Below are 26,017 nucleotides of genomic sequence, written 5' to 3' on the forward strand. Positions count from 1 at the left end.
AAATAAGTATTTGGATTCAATGTTCATGTGTTTACAAATAAATAAAATTGTCTTAATTTATATGTAACTTTGCCAATCCAGAACAACCCAGTTCATGCAAATTTGGGGAATTTAATTAAAATAAGTTTCCATGCGACTTGAAGCCATAAATGGGCATGTGACGTAATATCTAGACAACATTCCCATCTTTCTATAAACTAATTGACCACCTTTAAATCGATAATTCGAGAATTTCTGGAAACCTCCCAAAGCCTGGCAATCGAATCAATAATTACAAGCATTCCAACAGCTCTCAATGTCATCCAAGGGCATATTGATTTATTTTTAAATATAAACATGACTTTCTTCATGTGAAAATGTAAAAAAAGCATGAAAATAATTGAACTTACTAGAATTAATTAACAAGAGATCATAGGTAAATTTCAAAGGATTTTTATGTTCTCCAGCAATTGTTTACATTTTATTCAAGTTTATCTGCGCAGGTCCAAAAGGGTTCCAAAAACATTTTGTGAATAAATCCAACTTGAAAATGTTATTATTGTTATTAAGTACCTTCTTAAAATCTGCAGAAGTTATGTAATCATATCTTCACTTTAGAGATATATTTTTTTCTACTCCAAAATCCAGATTTGATGCTATTTATATATATATATTCAAAAATATTTTTCTATTATCATTCAATTAATTTAAAATTCCCTTTTTAATAGCTACCCATTACGCATACAGACGTTTCATATGAAATATTGCAGTTCAAAAATTAAGTTCTAAGTATGATTAAAATATTTGCAACTGGATACAACGATAAACAATAAATCAGAAACAAGAGTTATTGCCCTTCATCTGTTTACTAATCATAATGTACTTATCAATGTTATTGTCAATTCAATGTTTACTTCTTTTATGGTTTATTGGCTTAATTTCAACTATGTCAGTCTAGGTGTTAATATATATATATAACGGTTTGCAAGGTTTATTTTGATTGTAATTGATAATTTAAGATTAAATGATGATTTAAAATTGGCATAAGAATAAAAAAAATAAAATAAAACAAAAACATTATTTGGAATTTTACCAGACAGTTGATTTAAAGTTCATTTCAACAATTGCAATGTAAAGCATGGGCTATTTGCCAAGTAGGTTATGTTTCATAACTAATTATTATAAGCTCATTATCATATTCATAATTCTAGGCACCTGCATAAAAGAAATATATATAACAGTTATACATGACCCCTGATAAATTAATATTTGATGCATTGCCAGACAAATGACATTAAAAAACATGGCACTTCTTTGATCATTATTATTTATAAGGTTTATAAATTTTCAAATAAAAAAAAAAAATTCAAATTTCTCTTAAAAAAAATGGCATTGAGTAAAACTGAGTCCCATCTGAATATTTTAAGATATTTTCTGAAATTTCTGTGAAACAAAATAAACAAAAAGTTGCCGCTAGTTCGGATTTTAAAAATTAGCCGACAAATTTTAGAATGATGTCTGCATTTTAATTTGAGTTTTATGTTTTTAGTTTTATGCTTTTAGCAAAGCAATGTATGTTGCTATATTGATGCAATGTGAATTTTACCAGAAAAGATTTTCTTATACAGTTTGTTGAGGAATAAATTTGTGCATTTCTTAAATTCCACAAATCAAAACATAAATTTTCCATGATTAATTATCTATTCTACAGACATGTTGAAGAATTCAAACTGATGAATCAAATATATTATTTCTTTCTGCTCAGAATAATTGCATCCAAATATTTGGCTTTATAGTTTTGTTGGATTCCAGTCTAATCAATATAATAATTCTCCATTTTTTTCTGTTTTAACCATTTTCAAAAACTTTTCTACTTAACAAATATCAAAACAAACTACATTCTAGATCATCTATTTGCTTTGACCTGAAAGATACTCTAAACATGTTTACTTTGTATGCAAATAAAGGTAAGGAAAAGCTGATGCAATCAAAATTCACTAGTCACCTATAAAATGGGTCCTTACACTGTCTGAACCTATTTTATCTTAATTCTTAATGGGCCCTTCTCAATGTTTATATATAACCAATAGAGTTTGAGTGTTTACCAAAACTTGTTTTTAGTTCCTGATTTTAAATTCCATTTTTACAACATAAGACATGAAATTTCAATAATGCATTTATAATAAAATATCAAAGATCCTGTCTGCAAGTCATTTCCTGTGTGTTTATTAAAGTCACCTACTGTATAAAGGGATATAGATGTACCTGTAGCTTAAAATTTGATGAAAATATTCAGGACAAAGTTTTATGTATTTTTTTTTACAAATTTTATAATTCAATAACATATATTTGTTTTTTAAGTAACTGTAAAATTATAATTCATAATATTTCTTTCTTCAGGAAGTCCTGGATTAAAACTTTTTTATGATTCACTAAAAAGTGTGAAAATTGCATTGAAAGTCCTAATTTCCAATGCTAATCAATGAATGGAATGCTAAATAAGAGATCCTCAATTGGCCAAAATTGTAGAATTTGTCAATTGCATCTTTGCTAGCCAAGGGTTACGATCCCCTCCCCTCCTATAAGTGGAAAGGAGGGGAGTGGATCATAACCCTTGGCTAGCGAAGATGAGTCAATTGAGGTTTGAATCTAGTGCATCTGGACTGTTTGGGATTCAAACTCACAACCTCAGTATTGACAGGCTTGAGTGATACAGTAGTTTAAACTGTGACTACTTAAGACTACTGGGCCACCAAGGTCCATAGGAAGATTGAAAATTACATTTCAAAGTTTTTTGTTTAATTTAAAATGAATCTGATTTTCAATTGAACTGATTCTTATTTTGTCAGTTAGAATTTTACTGTAAAGGTTTTGTAGGGTAAAGTTTAAAACAGGAATCCATGACAATGACACACCAATCAAATGATGCAAATGTATCCCTTATAACAGTTGGCAAGGTACAGGGGACTTTCTAAAAAAAAATGCCTATTTTGTGACACCCCCTAGGCCTGCTCATTCAAGGTGGAAATTGGTGAAATCCAATGATCTGTAGGGGTATATCAAGCTCTAACAAGCCAAAAATGGCATTTTGCACCAATGTCATAAATTTACTATTTTATTCAGGACTTAAGATAGAAGATTTCAATCATTGTATATCATCCTGTATGAATTTTGCATTATCATCCTATAATTCTGATAAATAATTCTCTCTTATCAAATAAGGTGTACATAAAAATAAAATCATCCTTGTTATTGCAAAATGAAAGTCATCTTGAATAAGATAGCTAAATATGAAGGTCAAAATTTAGGAATTTAAAAAAAAAGAAAATTGTGCATACCTGATCCGGATGAATGGGACAAACCCATCTACAGAATGCATTTATATCCATAACATCTAGACCCAAAGAACACTCTAATTCACAATTATCATACATTCAAGTTGACCATAAAACAAATCTTCAAAGATCTTTCCTAATGCGTAAAAATATTTCGGAATCCAGACAACGCACTTATTTCATGTACATTTTTATTTATATATCTTAAAAAAATTAAGATGTGTAACAGTCCTATTTTATCTTTGTTAAAGTCCATCTGGCTATCTCTAAGTTATTTTTTTTAGCTTAGAAGGGTTAAATGCAAATAACTGGAATATACTTACATACAGGTAGTCAAATGAATGATGTATTCTTAAATTTCTTTTTCTTCGAAAAATCTTAGATATTATCATTTGGGTTTAAATTTAACACTAGTTTTATGCAGATTAGATCTAAATTCCTCTATATGCATGCATCCTACATGCATACATGTATGTTATAAGTATTAATAGTATGCACTATTTAAACTCTTTTATTTTGTCAAAATTATTTAAACAAAAATAAATAAATTGGTAAGAAAACTTGCATAAAATGCACTTGGATTCCATCTAAATTCACAAGTGTTGGGGAAAGATGCCATGATTTCATTGACAATATTGTATCTGATATATTTTAGTCCTGGTATCCACTACACAAATATTTCTATTTAAATAAAGATAGAGATATATAGAATTTTTTTTTTAAACAAGTGATACATAAAATCTGAAAGTCACAGTGACAGTGACATATTTCTTTGCGAAAGTTCAATTACTAGATCAAAGGCTTTTAAGCTGAGCACCAAATGAAAAATACTGCACATCTGGTAGCAGTGACCTACATTACACTGTCAGATATAACTATTTTCATTTTTTGCAGATGCTTTATAATAATTAAATTTAATGTTTACAGATATTTCCTCAAACTAACAGCAAAAGTTGCAAAATACCTAGTATTAAATGTATTTTATCAAGGCATCAATACATTTTTTTTTTATATCAATTATTTTTCAAAAGATATGTCTATATCGGGAAGTGAGTAACAGTCATATGATTTTTTTTATATGCTAACAGGGAAGTACAAACAAGTGTAAACTTTCTTACAAACAATACATGAACTGAGGTCCAATAAATTTCTTCGAATCATTCCACCACATTCCTTAAATGCAAAGTATAGAGATCTATATTAGGCTATTGGAATTGGAATCTGTAACAACCTTTTTCATAAAGTAAAGACTGTTTGAAAACACAATATCTTTTAATAAACATCTGGGACTATAATACTGTTAGGTATAATAGTGAGTCCCAATTAACATGGGACAGTACGTGTTTATACTGTACATCATGATAAACTCAGTTTAGTTTTCCACATGAAAATTTTCCAAGGGATGTCAATGTTACTCATAAATTAAGTTAAAGTTAAGATTTAGCAGAGCCAAAACAGCAACAACAGAAAAAAACATGTCTCTTTGTTCATATGAAAATAATATATTTTGGACAAAATTATGGGAACCTATATTATTATTCAACAACTATAATAATATTTCCTGATACTAATCAATTATTTAAAACTAATCAGTGAATGATCAGTTTCAATTCATAAAAAGCATACGATTTGAAATCATTCTATTCAACAGTTTGTGCACAAAACAAATAACAAGAAACTTAAGAAAAAAGTTCCTACCTTAAATATCATTTTAAGTAAAAATATCTAAATATTTTGTATTGCATCATTTATAAACTTGAGGTCATGACACCATATCAGCCAATCAAATTCAAAACATAACTCAAAAAGAATTGGGCTACTAATTTTCTTAAAATCACTAAACTTTGAAGAACTTAAGAGTTCTAGGTAATTTTGCAAATGCTACTGACGTTACATATTAAAATATTTACAATTTCTCTTATTCATCTAGCAAACATAGACTGAAAAGAATTAAAATGCCTTTCAATAATAGTGATTTCCACTGTATTGATCACAACATGTATTCATTTTTCTAATAAATTATTGATTTTTACTTTTAAATGTGGTATGTTTTTAAACAGGATAACATTACAAACATTTTCTAACCATACATTCTATAATTCTGAAGGAACACTGACACTCCTCCTTTATTGGCCAATCAAAACAAGGATGATGACACTCCTCCATCAAGGTCATCAATAGATCAATATGACTACATATGTTACCAGAAACATCTTATTGTTAATACATTGTTAAGATCACGTACTTTGTTAAAATATTGATAATTTCTTGTAATATAATGGAAAATCTGCTTACAAGATTTAACTATGCATAATATTTCATAATAAATATGTTCAGTCTATGCTGGAGTTTGCTATGAATCATCCTTCACAAGGAAACATAAAGTTAATAACAGTTTTCCATGTTAAGGTAAATAGAGAAAACAAAATTTCAGAAGGAAAAATTTCAAAACTTTTAAAAAGACATAAAATTTCAAAAGAATACTTTTAATAACCTCTTAAATTTGAACAAAATGCCAATTTAATGTTAAAACATTATCATAAATAAAGTTAACTTTATATTGGGAAAAAAAAAGAAAAAAAAAAGCACGCTATAAATAAGTAACTAGGTATTTCTTTGCTCCTGACAAAAATCTAAAACAGTCTTACCAGATAATCCTTATTGTGAGGCATATGTTTCAGCATAGCCTGCAAAACGGCCTGAAATTCTGGCTGTAACATCTGCTTGGCAGCCTGAACCATTTTTTCCTTGGAAAGAATATTACCATCAGGCATTTCAAGTTCGGGCTTTAAACCAATGACCCCACCATCTCCCTTTTCAGCCTCCGCTTGCCTATTCATCATAGACCCTTCTTCAAAATTTTCATATTCTGCAGCCATATTTCACAAAGTCTTTTAAACTTCAATACACGTCAAAAACTTAAAGTCTGTTATAACAATTAAACCACACAGTTCTTAAACCTTCTAATCAATATACTGATTAGTCACAGGAATTTTTCCTTTATGTTTTTCTTTTTAAATTTGTGAAAAAAAATCTTCTCCTTAGTTAGTTAGTCTTCAACTGTTTACATATGAATGAATATTGAACACAGTCTATCAAGACTATTTATACTCCTGTTCAACTACGTCACACACTAATGCTCATACCTTTTTTACATCCTGGATGTTATATAAATGAACTTTATTATTAAGGTACTTAAGTGGAGATTTAAAACTTTAATTGGTTGATCAATTATGACCTTTGACATTTACAGTAAAACAGAAATAAATAAATATTTTTACAAGAATACGTTTGTGGACATGACTTAAATCACATTTTCCCATATTGATCTGTTATGAAAATTTAAGACTTATTAAGTCTATAGAAATCCTTCTTTTCATTTTAAAAGCAGGCTTTGATAAAAATTTATATAAAACTTCTTGAATTTTACAACAGATTATTAAAAGCATATTCAATATTTTTCAGATAAGAATCTCAACTAATTCAGCATTTGGGCTTTTGCATATGGTATTCATAAATATTCAAATGGACCCCTAAAATAAAAATGCATTTATAATGTATCAAATATTGCTTTTTAAGTTTAGTGCAAAAAAATACCAGTAACATTTCTCTAGATCTAAAAACAGAGAAGGGCACTGCTCACCACTCTACAGATTTAGAACAATCAATGTTTCACCCAAATGCAAATTTTTAGCTATTTTAAGTGCACTAAGGTCTTCTAAATTTCCATGTGACAATAACACAAAAAAAGAAAAGCAATTGCATAACATTTATTTAAGAAAGACAAAACCTGGTTTCATTGGAATAATTTTCATTTAGTTTCATCTTTTTTTTCATGACATATAATATAAAGGTTAAGGTGAATGTATAATATTTAAGAAAGATGAAACTTGAATACATCTGAATACCCATTTTCAATTAGTTTTATCTGTTTTAGAGGGTATCACCTAATAAAACTTTTTGTATGATATCTAATGTCATATAAAGAAAGTTCAACAGTATATCATTTATCTGGTAATAAATTATCCTATTCAAGCTGTGAAGGGCAGGGCAATGGACCAGGTAGTCATTAATTCCTGCCATAACCTAGTTCAAAGTCAAGGTTTTAAATTTGCAAAGACATTTTAAAATACATTGAGTCATAAGGTATATTTCCTTTTATATCACAGATAGAAATAGGTAAAACTAAAAAAACTGAATCATGAAAAGAACAGGTCATCAAAATAAGATAAGGAGCAACAAAAAAACATACACTTATATATTCTGTAAAGAAAAACAAACTACTTCTAAGAAAAGAAAAACACTTGGTCAAGCAAAAGTATGAACCTTGTAAAAAGATTAAGGCCAATTAATGAAGTAAATGCAAGGTCAAACAACATAATGGCAAAATAGTATTTTTTTCTAAAATGAGATTGCTTGATGCAAAAATTACTTATTGATAAAAACTGGAATAATCTATCATCAAAAGTTAGGATGCTTTTTCTTTTTCAAGCTTTCATAAAAAGTACAAAAAGAGATTCTGATAGCTTCTTTCAAATGTGTCAAATATTTGAATGTATTAAGATAAATGTCACGTCTGTGTACATGAATATGTCCTTTTTTTCATTTTGTCCTAAAAATGGATTAGTTTGAGGAAAAGAAAATGACCTAGCTCAAGTGTTTTTCTATTTTTCTAATACTAATTGTGACAAAGAAACATGAAACATTTAAACATCGCAAAAAACAAAAACCCAACAAAACAGAAACCTCAAATAAGTGTACTATATAGCGGAAGTGTTTTTTTTTCTTCAGGAAAACATATTTTTGCTGACTGTCAATATCTCCCATATCAAAATATATATGTTCAGCTGGTCTACAGTGCTGCAGAGTTTAGATTATGCCTTTTTAACTGATAACAAAGCTAGAATTTTTAATTTTTTTTAAATATATAAATTTAAAGTAGTTTATTGACTGTCTGTGATTGCATCAATCTTCCTCAGTTTGATTTCAATAATCTAACTTCTTACTTTCATATTGCACTTTGGAGAAGGAACTTTTTTTGCGAGGGAATTATTTTTCCCAAATTTTTCAATTAAATAGGAAAAATATTGCCTTGTGTACATTTTATCTTTGATTGATATCAGCGCCAAAGAAAAGAGCATTGTGAAAACATTAAACCTTTTGATATTGGTTTTGATTTTAAAAATATCAATAGAGATTTTCTGAAAAGATTATTCAGATTGGTCATAGTGAAATTATCAAAACATTTCATCAGAATAAAACTTTACAAACATGCTGCATACCAAATATCATTAAACTATCACTAGCTATAGTCATTGGTAGTGGTTCACATTAACTTAGACCTGATCACAAACTAATATATTGTTGATGCTGCCACCACTGCTGCTAGCAGATACAACATACCTGTTTTGATTTTTGCAGCATCATGGGGCATGACAAACAAGAGGCTGTCACAACGACAGCAAACCGGATTTACTAACATTTATTTGTGTCCTGGCAATATCACATGAACCATTACTGATGAATGGTGAAAGTGAAAATCGTCATTTCAAATTTGACCTCTATTTTGTAGTCTGAAAAGCTTAGATTGAATGGTTCATGAGTAAATGCATCAACGTGAATGGAAACGCCATTTTACAATCTTTCAAGAACCATAACTCCTGAACGGTAAAAGTCAAAATCGTCATTATTGAACTTGACCTCTATTTTGTCATCAGTAACAACATATAATAAACAGCTGTGCCATGAGCGCATGATATGCCCCACATCTTGTGTGGAAGTTTTATGCAATAATCATAAATAGTTTCTGAGAAAGTTTTAAGCAATAACCATACATTGTTTTTGAGACACAGCGGGACATGTGAAACCCTCAACCCTGTTTTTTTTTTAACAAAAAACTAAATAACACTAAAATAAAATTTTGAATCAAAACCAAAAAGTTTACAGATCTTTAGATTAATATAACAAAGAAGTGTGTAAAGTTTTAAGCAATAATCATAAATTAATTTTGAGATACGGCGCGACATGTAAAATAAACTGTTATCACAGAGATATGTCTCGCCTTTTTGTAATTTAGGCAATGAATTGTGCCAATTAATGCTAATACAATTGCAAACCAAATATCAATGACCTACCACAAGTGGATCCCCATAAATTGACCTTATCACAAACTAATACATGTAATATTAATGCAAGTAAACCAATCAAAGTCAATAAACAATGACTGAGGGGGCGGAGCCAAATAATCTCCATGGCAACGAGATGTGACAATGCTAATACATCTGCATACCAATTATCATTGATGTACCACAAGTGGATCTCCATAAACTGACCTAATCAAAAAGTAATACATGTAAAGTAAGCAAACCATTCAAAGTAAATAGACCATGACTGAGGGGCGGAGCCAAAAAATCTTCATGGCAATAAGATGTGGCAATGGTAATACATTTGCATACCAATTATCATTGACGTACCACAAGTGGATCTCCATAAACTGACCTAATCACAAACTAATACATGTAAAGTAAGAAACCATTCAAAGTCAATAGACCATGACTGAGGGGGCGGAGCCAAATAATCTCCATGGCAATGAGATGTGGCAATGGTAATACATCTGCATACCAATTATCATTGACATACCACTAGTGGTTCCCCATAAAACTGAGCTAATCACAAACTAATACATTGTTGACGCCGTCGCCGACGCTGGAAACAGCATACCTATGTCTTGCTTTTTGACTCCGTCAAGGCGAGACAAAAAACCTCCCCTGTTTAACAAAATACTCAATAACTCCAAAATAAAGTTTTAAATCATCACTAAAAAGTATACAGATCTTTAGATTAATATAACAAAGACATGTGTAAAGTTTTAAGCAATAGTCATAAATCGTTTTTGAGATATGGTGCGACATGTAAAAAAAACCTCCCCCTTTTTTACAAAATACTCAATAACTCAAAAATAAAATTTTGAATCATCACCAAAAAGTATACAGATATTAAGATTAATATAACTGAGAAATGTTTGAAGTTTTAAGCCATAATCAAGAATTGTTTTTGAGATACGGTGCGACATGTGAAAAAAAACACAACCCGTTTTAGTTACAAAGTGCCGTCACTCAAAAAGTTTTAATCTTATTTTCACCAAAAAGTATACAGATCATTTGACCATCATAAGAAACAACTATGTTAAGTTTCCTGAAATTTGGATAAGTCGTTCTCAAGTTAGGGTGCGACGGACAGACACCGGACATTTGTATACCATAATATGTCCCGTCAAAATTTTGACGCGCGTATAAAAATTTCAAAAGCTTTGGTTGAATGGTTCATGAGAAACTGCACAGACACGACTGGAAACACCATTTTTCAATCATAACTCCTGAACGGTAAAAGTCAAATAGTCATCTTTAGACTTGATCTCCATTTTGTCATCAGTAACAATATATTAAAATTTAGGAAGCTTTGATAGAAGAGTTCATGGGGTAAATGCACGGACACAACTGGAAACTCCATTTTTCAATCTTTCAAGAACCATAACTCCTGAACGGTAAAAGTCAAAATCGTCAATATTGAATTTAATTGTCAGTAACAACATATTAAAATTTTAAAAGCTTTGGTTGAACGGTTCATGAGTTAATGCACGGACTACATTTAATTGCCGCCTGCTGGGCCACCCGACCGCCCAGCGTACATCCCCAAATCAATAACTAACATTTTTGCCCCGCCGCCCGCCGTTCATCCCCAAATCAATAACCGACATTTTTGTCACAAAAATCCAGTTAAAAATCTATATGTCAAATTTTGAAAATATCATGGATTAGGAGCTAACTTGGAAAAGTTCACTGCACTGAGAGTTAGTACATACATGTTAGGGTTTAAAATTTATGACTCATATTTAATTTTTGAAACTGCATTTTTATATGATTTTCCAGGATAATTTAATGTTTACATAATATCTTGTGGCAAATATTTCATGATCAACCTACATGTAGACAAAAATAATATTGCGCAGACATTAAAAGTAATATGCCAGCAATAAATATCTGTGTAGGTTTCAAAAATACATGTGGAATGTCAATAATCATTCTACATGAACCAATGTGAATCAAAACATGCATTACATGTAAACAAAACAAAGCTAACCGAATATGGCAAACAAGTTGACAACAATGTAATAATCCTATTATAAACATACATTCATACAGGATTATAGAAATTTTACATTCTTAATTAAAAGATGTTAAAAAACACTGCATATCATTCTTATTATGTTAAATAGTTATAATGAGCTTACATATTAATATATATTTGCTTCAAACAGTAAGTAAAATTGGCAAAATGACAAAATCTTCAGTAATTAACAATATTTATTAAACACTTCTATTTAAATTTAGTGGACACAAATCAAAATATTTCAAAACTTAAGAGAAATTCATTTTATTTGCCCGGTAGTTTTATATTTTTTTAGAATAATATTACTTATTTCAACTGTAATATATATGTAGGTTTAGGTTTGTTTTCTTCTTTGAAGACAACAGGGTGTGTATCTTTTTTTAATGACAAGATTTTGGGTTGCCTTTACATAATTTCATATTTTAATTTATTCATGTAAAGTACATTTCATGATTTGCACTGAGTCTATAATCTTTTTGCAAGACAAATTCTAAACCAAACACAGATATATATAACATCAATGTCATCAATTTTATTTAAATATGAAAAATGTAAACAAACAAAATACATATCAACATGTACAGTTTGAAATCATGACAAAAATCTCGTTTTTAATAAACACCTATATTCACCATCAACTGTCTTTATGAATGATGCTTAATACATACAAAACAACTTCTATTCTCTCTGATGTTAATTAGTTTTTGACTTATGATAATTAGTCACAATTATTATAATTTACGTCCATGGTAAATCATAAATGGCAGAGTGACAGAATATCTTCAGCCAGCGTATAATCACCTATATCAGTACTGTTTAATTCTTGTAATCAAACATGGACTTAAATATTTACATGTTTTGAAACTGGAATAAGTGCATTGGAACACTGCCACAGAGTTCTATAAGAAACAATAGACATTGGCAAAGATTTATATATTCGGAACCTTTCATGTAACATTTTTATTGATTTTAAGCCAATTTGCATTGAAAATGTCTATTTACCTATTTGGTACTGGTCCAGATGACCTAAATTGAGACAAAAGGTACTACTAATTGAACTTTTAACTTCTGTACCTTTCTGTACCTTTTTGTTGACAATTCTGTCCAAATGCTTTTTTATTTACATTATTTTATGCTACCTTATCATGATAAGTACAATTATTCATACATATCTTTATAAAAACTTCAATTAATCAATGTAGTTTCAAGGTTAAAGTCACTTGGGCAAAGTCATGCAGTTGTTTTTCAATTGAAACTGTAAGTCAGACAGAGTTACTTCCCCATTATGAACATCTTAAGTTATTTAGAGTTATCTCCCATGTACACAAATCTAATTGAGAACATCAGAGTTGTCCCCCATTTCTTGGATGTAAAATGAATACTAGTACATTGTATTCCATTTTGCTGGGCATTTCATTAGTCTATATAACAATTTTATTTTACATTTGATCATATTCCAAGATTTTTAGTCATGCTCTGAAATTCATTATATTCAGAATTCATGTATCATTTCAGGTTTCTGGAAGAAAAAAATTGTATGGGTTCCGGGGAATCCAGTGTCTCACCTACTTTTTGCTTTTGTTTATGTTTTTTTTATAGTTAAAATGACAGGGGAATACACATAATAGACCTATAGTTAAAGAAATGGTTTATGAATCTAATAAAACTTTAAAAACTTTTACTACAGAATGTATGTAGTGTTAACTGGAAGAGAAAGTCAATTTATAAGTAATATATAGTGTACGTAAAAATAGGATTTCTTTTACTTTTAACTTCCTTCTGGATACTAGCTTTTGATCATAAACAACCTTCTATCCAAGTCTGGTACAAATCCAAAATAGTTTAGGAAATTATCTTTTTTTTTAACTTTAACCACAGAGTGAATGTCATCAATGTTAACTGGCAAAAAAACTAAGTCCATTTATAAGTAAAATATGGAAACACAGGATTTAAAAAAAAAATTACTTCTTGATACTATCTTTTGATCATAAACAAGCTTCTGTCCAAGTTTGGTAGAAATCCATAATACAAATGTAGTTAAAGAAAGTTAGTAAAATTTCAAAACAATTGACCAAAGAATGAATATTTGTGGATGCTGCTGCAGACGACAGAATGTAGGGTCAATATGTCTCACTTTTACAACAAAAGTCACAGACTTGACAAAAATGTATTGCTAAATTATTACTCAATAACCAAGAGTTTCTGTACATACTAAAACTTTCAATTTGAAAAAAAACCAATTAAAAAGCTGGCATTTCAAACTTTGACCTTTTATCTCTTAACTTAAGGAGTAGTTTGGGTTCACACCATGGATATGATTAGGATTGGATAGTCTGTCAGAATTCTTTCCATCATACAGGTTCAATTAGTACATATAAAAATCTGCTGTATATTTTCTCATCGAGAACAGGGACAAGGAATGTACCAATTTAAGTTTTCAAACTAACTTAAGAAGGGTACCAGTGATGTCATCAAAACCATAACATACCTTCAAAAGTTAACCCCTCCAGGTATATATAAATGCATATTTTTTCAATAAATACTTTTCCAATGATGGTATAATTTAAATGAACAAAATATGCCTTTAATATTATGACATTACAGCCAAAATCTAACTTAACCGTTTGACCTAGTTATAATAAATCTTGTGTATAAATGTCTTCCAAACATTAAAAAAGATACTGTCTTCATGTAAACAATAAGATTGGCATGTTCTTATAAAGTGCATATAATACATAAAGCTTTAAGCAGACATACAAATATGACTCGTATGTATAATGTTATAAAGATTTTATCTGTTTTCGTTCTGCATTGTTAAAACATTAATGTTATAAATGGCAATCCAAGTCCTATACTTGGCATTTAAAAAGAAAACATGACTAGCTGCACATCTTATGTTTATACTATCATTATGAATATATGTAATGCAATATTGGCCTATGAAGTTGATTAACAGAGGGAAAATTGTAATGTTATATCAATAAGTAACAAATAAACATAAATGTTTACACTTTTATCTTTTAAAATTATAATTAATAAAGAAATATGCATGAAAAATATTTCAAAATAAAACACTAACCACCTCTTTTATTCAAACTTATTAAAGAAGCAAAGGCAATGTATTGTGTTAAAATTATTTACTGGCTATGTCAGTATGTGATTATGCACAGTTTGTGCCACTGTATTACACTGTCACTGAAAAACTTAGGAATGAATGTGAAAAAATACTCACCATCTCTTTAACTTGCTTAAAATTAGAAGAAAAACATTTTGAAGATTTCAAAATCAGCTGTGGAAAGATTGGAGAAGCTGTAAGCATATTTTCAAATCATATGTTAGTTATTCCATGGAGGTATATGGGGTAGAAATATGTATGCATGACTGCACTTCTTTAGTATTTTGCATACTAGTTTAAATGTATTTATGACTGTACTTCTTAAGTATTTTGCATACTAGTATAAATGTATGCATGACTGAACTTCTTTAGTAATTTGCATACTAGTACAAATGTATGCATGATTGCACTTCTTTAGTATTTTGAATACTAGTATAAAAATATGCTTAATTGCAGTTCTTTCTTACTATTGCATATATACATGTATGCACAACTGCAATTCTTTAGAAGTAGTACTATTGCATATACATGTAGTTGGATTAATACAGTGCTTTAGTACTATTGCATATAAATATATACATAACTGCATTTCTTTAGTACTACTGCATATACATGTAGTTGGATTGCTGCAGTTCTTTAGTACTATTGCATATGAATGTATACATAAATGCAGTTCTTTAGTGCTATTGCATTATATGTATGCATAACTGCAGTTCTTTAGTACAATTACATACACATGTATGCACCACTGAAGTATCAGTATAATTGTAAATGCATGTACATGTATGCATAACTGTAGTTCTTTAGTACTATTGAAGATACATGTATGCATAACTGCAGTTCTTTAGTACTATTACATAAACATGTATGCATAACTGCAGTTCTTTAGTACTATTGAAGATACATTTATGCATAACTGCAGTTTCTTTAGTACTATGCATAACTGCAGTTTTTAGGACTATTACATATACATGTATGCATAACTGCAGTTCTTGAGTTGTATAACATATACATGTATGCATAGCTTAAACATGTATGCATAACTGCAGTTCTTTAGTTCTATTGCAGATACATTTATAGCTTGTTGTTTGGTGTGAGCCAAGGCTCCATGTTGAAGGTCGTACTTTAACCTATAATGGTTTACGTTTTAAATTGTTATTTGGATGAAGAGTTGTCTCATTGGCACTCACACCACATCTTCCTATATCTATGTATAACTTCAGTTCTTTAGTACTATCACATAAACATGTATGCATAACTGTAGTTTTTAGAACTATTACATATACATGTATGCATAACCGCAGTTCGTGAGTTCTACTACATATACATGTATGCATAGCTTAAACATGTATGCATAGCTTAAACATGTATGCATAACTGCAGTTCTTTAGTTCTATTGCAGATACATGTATTTATAACTGCAGTTCTTTATTACTTTAACATAAATAGGTATGCATTACTGCAGTTCTTTACTTCTATTGCATACACATGTATACATAACTGCAGTTCTTTAGTACTATTGCATACACATGTATGCATAACTGCATTTCTTTAGTTATATTGCAAATACGTGTATGCATAACTGCAGTTTCTTTAGTACTAATACATAAACAACTGCAGTTCTTTAATTCTATTGCAGATGCATGTATGTATAAATGCAGTTCTTTAGTAATATTACATAAACATGTATGCATAACTGCAGTTCTTCAGTACTATTGCAGACACATGTATGTATAACTGCATTTCTTTTGTACTATTACATTAACATGTATGCATAACTGCAGTTCTTCAGTACTATTGCAGACACATGTATGTATAACTGCATTTCTTTTGTACTATTACATTAACATGTATGCATAACTGCAGTTCTTACATACTATTGTATAAACATGTAAGCATTACTGCAGTTTTTGAGTTCTATAACATATATATGTATGCATAACTGCAGTTCTTTAGTACTATTGCATTAACATGTATGCATAACTGCAGTTCTTTAGTTCTATTTCATATACATGTACAAAAAATGTATGCATAACTGCAGTTCTTATGTACAATTGCAGATACATGTATGCATAACTGCAGTTCTTGAGTTCTATTACATATATATGTAGACATAACTGCAGTTTTTTAGAACTATTACATAAGCATGTATACATAACTGCAGTTCTTAAGTTCTATTGCATATTCATATATGCATAATTGCATGTACACATAACTGCAGTTCTTTAGAACAATTGCAAACTCATGTATGCATAACTGCAGTTTCTTTAGTACTATTACATAAACATGTATGCATACCTACAGTTCTTTAGTTATATTGTGATACATGTATGCATAACTGCAGTTCATTAGTACTATTAAAGATACATTTATGCATAACTGCAGTTTCTTTAGTACTATGCATTACTGCAGTTTTTAGGACTATTACATATACATGTATGCATAACTGCAGTTCTTGAGTTGTATTACATATTCATGTATGCATAGCTTAAACATGTATGCATAACTGCAGTTCTTTAGTTCTATTGCAGATACATTTATAGCTTGTTGTTCGGTGTGAGCCAAGGCTCCTTGTTGAAGGCCGTACTTTAACCTATAATGGTTTACTTTTTAAATTGTTATTTGGATGGAGAGTTGTCTCATTGGCACTCACACCACATCTTCCTATATCTATGTATAACTTCAGTTCTTTAGTACTATCACATAAACATGTATGCATAACTGCAATTTTTAGAACTATTACATATACATGTATGCATAACCGCAGTTCTTGAGTTCTACTACATATACATGTATGCATAGCTTAAACATGTATGCATAACTGCAGTTCTTTAGTTCTATTGCAGATACATGTATTTATAACTGCAGTTCTTTATTACTTTAACATAAATAGGTATGCATTACTGCAGTTCTTTACTTCTATTGCATACACATGTATACATAACTGCAGTTCTTTAGTACTATTGCATACACATGTATGCATAACTGCATTTCTTTAGTTATATTGCAAATATGTGTATGCATAACTGCAGTTTCTTTAGTACTAATACATAAACATGTATGCATAACTGCAGTTCTTTAGTTCTATTGCAGATGCATGTATGTATAAATGCAGTTCTTTAGTAATATTACATAAACATGTATGCATAACTGCAGTTCTTCAGTACTATTGCAGACATATGTATGTATAACTGCATTTCTTTTGTACTATTACATTAACATGTATGAATAACTGCAGTTCTTACGTACTATTGCATAAACATGTATGCATTAGTGCAGTTCTTGAGTTCTATTACATATATATGTATGAATAACTGCAGTTCTTTAGTACTATTGCATAAACATGTATCCATAACTGCAGTTCTTTAGTTCTATTTCATATACATGTACAAAAAATGTATGCATAACTGCAGTTCTTATGTACAATTGCAGATACTTGTATGCATAACTGCAGTTCTTGAGTTCTATTACATATATATGTAGACATAACTGCAGTTTTTTAGAACTATTACATCAGCATGTATACATAACTGCAGTTCTTAAGTTCTATTGCATATTCATATATGCATAATTGCATGTATGCATAACTGCAGTTCTTTAGAACAATTGCAAACTCATGTATGCATAACTGCAGTTTCTTTAGTACTATGACATAAACATGTATGCATAACTGCAGTTCTTTAGATATATTGTAGATACATGTATGCATAACTGCAGTTCATTAGTACTATTGCAAATACATGTATGCATGACTGTTGTTCTTTAGTACTATTGCATAAACATGTATGCATAACTGTAGTTCTTTTAGACTATTGCAGATACATGTATGCATAACTGAAGTGTCTTAAGTACTATTACATAAATATGTATGCATAACTGCAGTTCTTTAGTTCTATTGCAGATACATGTTTGTATACATGCAGTTCTTTAGTAATATTACATAAACATGTATGCATAACTGCAGTTCTTCAGTACTATTGCAGACATATGTATGTATAACTGCATTTCTTTTGTACTATTACATTAACATGTATGAATAACTGCAGTTCTTACGTACTATTGCATAAACATGTATGCATTAGTGCAGTTCTTGAGTTCTATTACATATATATGTATGAATAACTGCAGTTCTTTAGTACTATTGCATAAACATGTATCCATAACTGCAGTTCTTTAGTTCTATTTCATATACATGTACAAAAAATGTATGCATAACTGCAGTTCTTATGTACAATTGCAGATACTTGTATGCATAACTGCAGTTCTTGAGTTCTATTACATATATATGTAGACATAACTGCAGTTTTTTAGAACTATTACATCAGCATGTATACATAACTGCAGTTCTTAAGTTCTATTGCATATTCATATATGCATAATTGCATGTATGCATAACTGCAGTTCTTTAGAACAATTGCAAACTCATGTATGCATAACTGCAGTTTCTTTAGTACTATGACATAAACATGTATGCATAACTGCAGTTCTTTAGATATATTGTAGATACATGTATGCATAACTGCAGTTCATTAGTACTATTGCAAATACATGTATGCATGACTGTTGTTCTTTAGTACTATTGCATAAACATGTATGCATAACTGTAGTTCTTTTAGACTATTGCAGATACATGTATGCATAACTGAAGTGTCTTAAGTACTATTACATAAATATGTATGCATAACTGCAGTTCTTTAGTTCTATTGCAGATACATGTTTGTATACATGTACCTGCAGTTATTTAGTACTATTGCATATACATGTATGCATAACTGCAGTTCTTTAGTACTATTACAAAAACATGTAAACATGACTGCATTTCTTTAATACAATTGCATACACATGTATGCATAACTGAATTTTTTAAGTACTATTACATATACATGTATGCATAACTGTAGTTATTTAGTACTATTACATATACATGTATGCATAACTGCAGTTCTTTAATACAATTGCATACACATGTACCAGGGATGGGGTAATTGAAAATGTAATGGTAATTAAGTGTAATGCATTACAATTTTCCATGTAATTGCATGTAATGTGTAATTGGGCATTTTTTTTAATTACAAGTAATGGTAATTTAATTAATTACATTGAAAAAAGCATGTAATGCTCAATTACTTTTGAATTACATTTCAATTACATGTACTTTTATGGTGTTAAAGATAAGGATTTGTGTTAAATAATATAAATTGTAAAATTATATTTATTCTTCAAATATTGATATCACATCCTTTTTTAATATATGAAGTCTGTAATTTTTTTGAAGTTTTTATATTATTCATTTGACTTACAGAATTTTTTTTTAATATTGTTATAATTTAAAAAAAAATGTGAGGATCATATATTAGTGTTGTTCAGTTTTTGACTAAATAGATTCTTAAGTAATTCATCACCTTATTAAACAAAAAAAACAAAAATGTGTCACTGTGAAAAATCATTTAGAATTTAAAATCACTGCTTACAATCATTTTGTCAAATGAGTATACACAAAAGGATTGTAGAAATAAAAATTAACAGCTGTAAATACAAACAGCAATTAATCAGATTAAATTGTCCAGGGGCAATGCCACTATAACATGTATTTTATCTAATTAGCAAACTATTTCTAATATTTAGACATTATATACATTGTTTGTACTAAAACTTATTTTCAATATTGTGACAAGCACACTTTTTAATATTTTCAAAGTAAAAAAAATAATTTTTAATTTCTTTATTTAATTATGTTTAATTTAAATGACTTAATTCATTTCTGAGATGTCAAAATACCCCTTGATGTATTGGCAAGTTACAGTGCTTATCCAGTGACCTTTGGGGTATCACATTTGCAAAGACCAAAACAGGTTACCAAATTGCAGTCAGATTTCTACTCCAACTAACTGATCAACTGGTAAAATATTTTAGCAGATTGCTCAAGTGAAATGTTGTTAGTATGAAGTGAGTGCTGTAAAATAAAATGTTATACTTACCATCAGATCCAGTCAGTTGATACCTTTGTCAATAATTTCTAACACAAATAATATCCTACTATAGTATGAGTCACTGAATAAAATGGTATAATTTTGACATGGAAACTTCTATCAAAAATAAGTATTATAAATGAATAGTTCAAAACATTGTTTTGTAGGTGTATATTTAATAGCTTTGTCTTCTAAGATGAAGTTATTGTGCAATTGAGATTCGAATAACATTTTCTATACAAATTACTGATCTGCTGTCATTAAAGGGAAATAATTTATATTGAGTTTAAATGTACACATAAAATTTAATCAATGATACGAGGCTTATGATTTTGCCTACAAAAGATTCATAAAAAAAAATGAAATGCAAAATTAGTATGAAGTTGAAGGGCATGTAGAACACAAATTAGAAAGGTTTTGCAAAATACTGCTTATAAGATATCTTGTGCTCCTTGGTAGACAATCCCTTATACTTTGAACAATTCAACATTTTGCAAAACAGCTGTTAATCGTCTTTCATCATTAAATAAGTTTCATCTTTCGTTTTAGAACAGAGGATAAAAGTTAAATAATAACAGAAATAATGTTACAAACAAATTAAATGGGGAAATTTGATATTTGTCAGACAGAACAAAATTTTGCTGATTATTTGTAATGTAAATTATTTCCCTTTATTGCCAGCAGATCAGTAATTTGTATACAAAATGTTATTCGAATCACAATTGCACAATAACTTCATCTTAGAAGACAAAGCTATAAAATATACACCTACAAAACAATGTTTTGAACTAATCATTTATAATATTTATTTATGATAGAAGTTTCCATTTTAAAATTAGACCATTTTATTCAGTGACTCATACTATAGTATGATATTATTTGTGTTAGAAATGATTGACAAAGGTATCAACTGACTGGATCTGGATGGTAAGTATAACTTTTTATTTTAAAGCACTCACTTCATACTAACAACATTTCACTTGAGCAATCTGCTAAAATATTTTACCAGTTGATCAGTTACACTGTGTCTAAACCACACCGGCAGAATTTGATCGGACTCGATGGTATCTAACGTCCGGCACAATGACTGAACATCAATAGACAGAAGAAAGATAGGTTTCTCCTTATTTTCTTATTTTTTTAATGATATCGAAGAATATATATACATATACAACTATTTTCTATTGTGAGTTGCAATATTTTCTACAACCGTTCTATATTAACGGAGAAATAAGTCAAAATGCATGTCAAAATGACGAATTGAGTGAACCTTGCCTCGAAATTGTTTAATTTCTCTTTAAATTGTTCACATTGTACGGAAAGAAAGGTACGGGAAGAAAGATATTGACACGGAGATTGCAAATTTAGTTATTATGAGCATCTCAATAATTGTAACTCTGTGTATGGAACGAAAGAAATGGGTCATGTCAAAATGGAACTGGCCGGTTTCGTCAATGTATACAACCCGGTTTTGTCATATATTTCAAAATGCATAACCCGGTTTGGTCAAATAAAAAAAATCATAATCGCATTACATTATAATTGATTATTTAATTTCAGAGTTCAAAAGGAGTGTTGTGGGTCGTTCGAAAACAAGTTCGTTCATCGGACAGCGGCTTATTATTTATATGAGTCTCAGATTCAAATAAATAATAAGCAAATTCCTACTCTTATAGAACTCAAATATTTTAATTTTACTTTGCATTCCGAACTTTTTTAACAGCATATTGAGATTAAAGCTCTTTAAATATGCGTTTTCTATATGAGTTATGGGAAAATATGTTGAACATGTTTAAACTTGAAATTAAAGTTTACGGTCTTAAAAATCGAAACACACAATTGATATGTGATTTTCTCACACAAAAGAATGGACACCTTTATAAGTAATTTAATCATTCCATGTATGTAATCTTTTCTACCATCGTTAAAAATAAATCTTCTTAAGGATAAACGTTGATGATAAGACAAATTTATATGCATGCATAATCGACATAGAATGTAGGATTACAACTACCATGCATTAAAAAAAAATTATTTATCACTAATTGTAACTATACTGCTATGTACAAATTAGTATAATAGTCTCAGGTCATCGATAAAATTCAATAATAATTATTTTGTTAACATTATTAAAAAAAACGAGTCTGTACTGTCGACATTGTGTTATGATGATCGTACACTGACGTTGGTCAATATATTTTGACAATATATACGGACAGAGGGATTCAGTTTATTTCAAAGTGGGCGTATTTCGAACAACTTGTACATACCGCCGAGCGTAGCGAGTCGAACAATATTTTGATTATTTTTTGCTTTACAAAATCGTTATTAAATACAGGAATCAATATAGTTTTGGCAACCGAAGGTGGGGTCGGGGCGTGCGACCTATACGTCATCTAGATTCGCCACTTATCTTATAAAGTGTATAACGAATTAAAATATTGTAAGAAATGAGAAAACAGGGACACCCGGGAAATCGGATTATGTGAGTTGGATTATGTTTATTATTATAATAAATGCCGAAAATCAAGTTCTTTTTTATCGATTTCTATACATTTTTCTCAAATATATATAAAAGTTATATAGGAAAATGAAAAGGCAGACAAATATACAAATAAATCGACTTGGCCAATATCCTAATCAGTAAAACTTATTGACTTTAATTACGATTTATTTTTTCATTTCTTTGCGTTTTTACACGCCCATCCCAATTTTGACAGGACGTATTATTGTATACACCCGTCTGTCCATCCGTCCTTCCATCCGTCCGTTCCTTCATCTATCAGTCATTCGGTCCGTCCGTCCGTCCGTCCGTCCGTCCGTCCGTCCGTCCGTCCGTCCGTCCGTCTAGCTATCCGTCTATCTTTCTGTCCAGCGTAAACATGTCGCACCGTAACTTGAGAACAGCTTATCTAGTTTTCATGAAACTTAACAAAGTTATTTCTTGGAATGGTCAAACGATTTGTAAACCTTTTAGTGAAAATCAAACTAAATCTTTTTGAGTTACAGAACTTTGTAAGTAAAACAGGAGTGTGTTTTTTTTAACATGTCGCGCCATATCTCAAAATGGTTAATCATTATTGCATCAAACTTTACACACTTCTTAGTAATATAAATCTTAACTTCTGCATACTTTAAGGTGATGTTTTAAATTTTTTTTTTAAGCGTTAATTAGGTTTTCTTTGTAAAAAAAAAAGAAAGGGGGTCACATACTGCGATGTATCTCAAAACCTATATAAAAAAAATATCATAATGTTAATGTTAAAAAAATAATTAGATATCAGTGTTTGCAATTGAGTATTTATATTCCATTTGAAATTAGTTTGAAGATCAGTGAAATTACGGATACGACTTTCATTAGGAAAATGTGTAGTACTATAATTACCTATGTAAATAAATATAATCACTCCAAGTTTACTTTATAATACATATATATTTAAATTCTTTCGAAAGACAATGTTCAGATCCGTGTTAACGTTGCTTTTCATAAATTGTTGGTTTTAAACAAATATAAAAAACCGGGTGATATATATAGACGAAACCGGGTGTTGTGTAGTAAACAACAATGACGAAACCGGTGTATTTTTATTTGACATGACCCATTTCTTTCGTTCCAAACACATAAATACAAGTATTGAGATGCTCATAATGACTAGTTTTGCAATCTCTGTGTCAGTATCTTTCTTCCCGTACCTTTCTTTCCGTACAATGTGAACAATTTAAAGAGAAATTAAACAATTTCGAGGCAAGGTTCACTCAATTCGTCATTTTGACATGCATTTTGACTTATTTCTCCGTTAATATAGAACGGTTGTAGAAAATATTGCATCTCACAATAGAAAATAGTTGTATATGTATATATATTCTTCGATATCATTAAAAAAATAAGAAAATAAGGAGAAACCTATCTTTCTTCTGTCTATTGATGTTCCGTCATTGTGCCGGACGTTAGTTACCATCGAGTCCGATCAAATTCTGCCGGTGTGGTTTAGACACAGTGAGTTAGTTGCACCTAATAATTGATCATAACTATCTGATTATAAGTCAATTACAATAGCATGTACATGTACATGCACACTATTAAGGCACAAGAAAGCTACAATATTTTTTGGTAAATTACACAAGGATCTGGAATTTATGGATGATGAAAATGAAACCAAGTTACATGCATTATTACAGACCATGATGCAATTTCTTTGCTCAACATGTATTATAGTGAGAAGGGAACTGATGATCATTTCTTTTTTTTAAATTAATGATTTTGATGCAAATGCAATAATACAAATATTAAAACTAGTAAGTTTGTGATTTAAAAAACAAATTCCTTAACAATACTAATACAAAATTGCCGTTCAGTTTACATACATTTTGTAACTGCATTTTTAGTACTTTTGCATACACATACAATGTATGTGCATAATTACATGATGGAAAATAGACTGAAGTTGATTAACATTGTATATACTACATGAAGATACATATATGTATTTTCTGCCTGTCAGGTAACAAGAAAAACAACAAAATTGAACCAGATGCTCCGCAGGGCGTAGCTTTATACGACCGCAGAGGTTGAACCCTGAACGGTTGGGGCAAGTATGGACACAACATTCAAGCTGGATTCCGCTCTAAATTTGGATTGTGATTAAATAGTTGACACAGCATAGGTTTCTGACACAGAATGAATGTATTCAAATGAACATAAAATTTTTGTTTTCTCTTAGAGCAATTCACTATGCTGTTGAATATTAATCCTCTCAAAAAAATGTTTTAAGAAATTTTCTTTTTATTTATGAAATTTCAAATGAGAAAAATTGAACCCAATTTTTTATTCACATCCCCCTTTCCCTTATTCCAAAACTAATTTCAATTAAAATATTCTAATGGAGTTTGCAACAATAACTACTCATTTAAATACATCATAAAATATTAAGATGTAAAAAAACTGCTTGTTATCACTGAATGGTAAAGATTATTTAAATTTATCAGTTGGTAGTAAAAAGTGAATATACATTGTATATTGTATATAACAAAGATTTAAGTTGATTCTGGACCAAGAAAGATAACTCCAATTAAAAAAAATTCTTGCAGATATTTCTTGCTTACTATACTGGACAAAGAAAGATAACTCTTAATTAAAAAAAAATTTGCTATTTCACAATATTGTGAAATTAGATATTTCTTGCCATTGCACAATACTGTGCAATTGAAAAGACTTGCTATTGCACAATACTTAATATAATAATTTTAGATCCTGATTTGGACCAACTTGAAAACTGGGCCCATAATCAAAAATCTAAGTACATGTTTAGATTCAGCATATCAAAGAGGCCCAAGAATTTAATTTTTGTTAAAATCAAACTTAGTTTAATTTTGGACCCTTTGCACTTTAATTTAGACCAATTTTAAAACTGGGCCAAAAATTAAGAATCTACATACACAGTTAGATTTGG

The 26,017-nt window shown here is 29.6% G+C and overlaps 2 protein-coding genes across 2 annotated transcripts in view; one reads left to right on the plus strand and one right to left on the minus strand.

Annotated features, from left to right (window-relative positions):
• LOC134716854 (hexokinase-1-like) overlaps positions 1-6,401 on the minus strand; it is a 62,213-nt gene extending 55,812 nt beyond the window's left edge. Inside the window, exon 1 of the mRNA XM_063579865.1 lies at positions 5,963-6,401. Coding sequence (XP_063435935.1) covers positions 5,963-6,193 — 231 coding nt within the window. The 5' untranslated portion in view covers positions 6,194-6,401. The remainder of the gene's footprint in view (positions 1-5,962) is intronic.
• Positions 1-26,017, plus strand: part of LOC134716125 (myb-like protein X) — a 75,416-nt gene that overhangs the window by 27,591 nt on the left and 21,808 nt on the right. The gene's annotated exons all lie outside the window — the stretch shown is intronic.

The sequence above is a fragment of the Mytilus trossulus genome, chromosome 4 (assembly GCF_036588685.1).
Source record: "Mytilus trossulus isolate FHL-02 chromosome 4, PNRI_Mtr1.1.1.hap1, whole genome shotgun sequence".
Lineage (NCBI taxonomy): Eukaryota > Metazoa > Mollusca > Bivalvia > Mytilida > Mytilidae > Mytilus > Mytilus trossulus.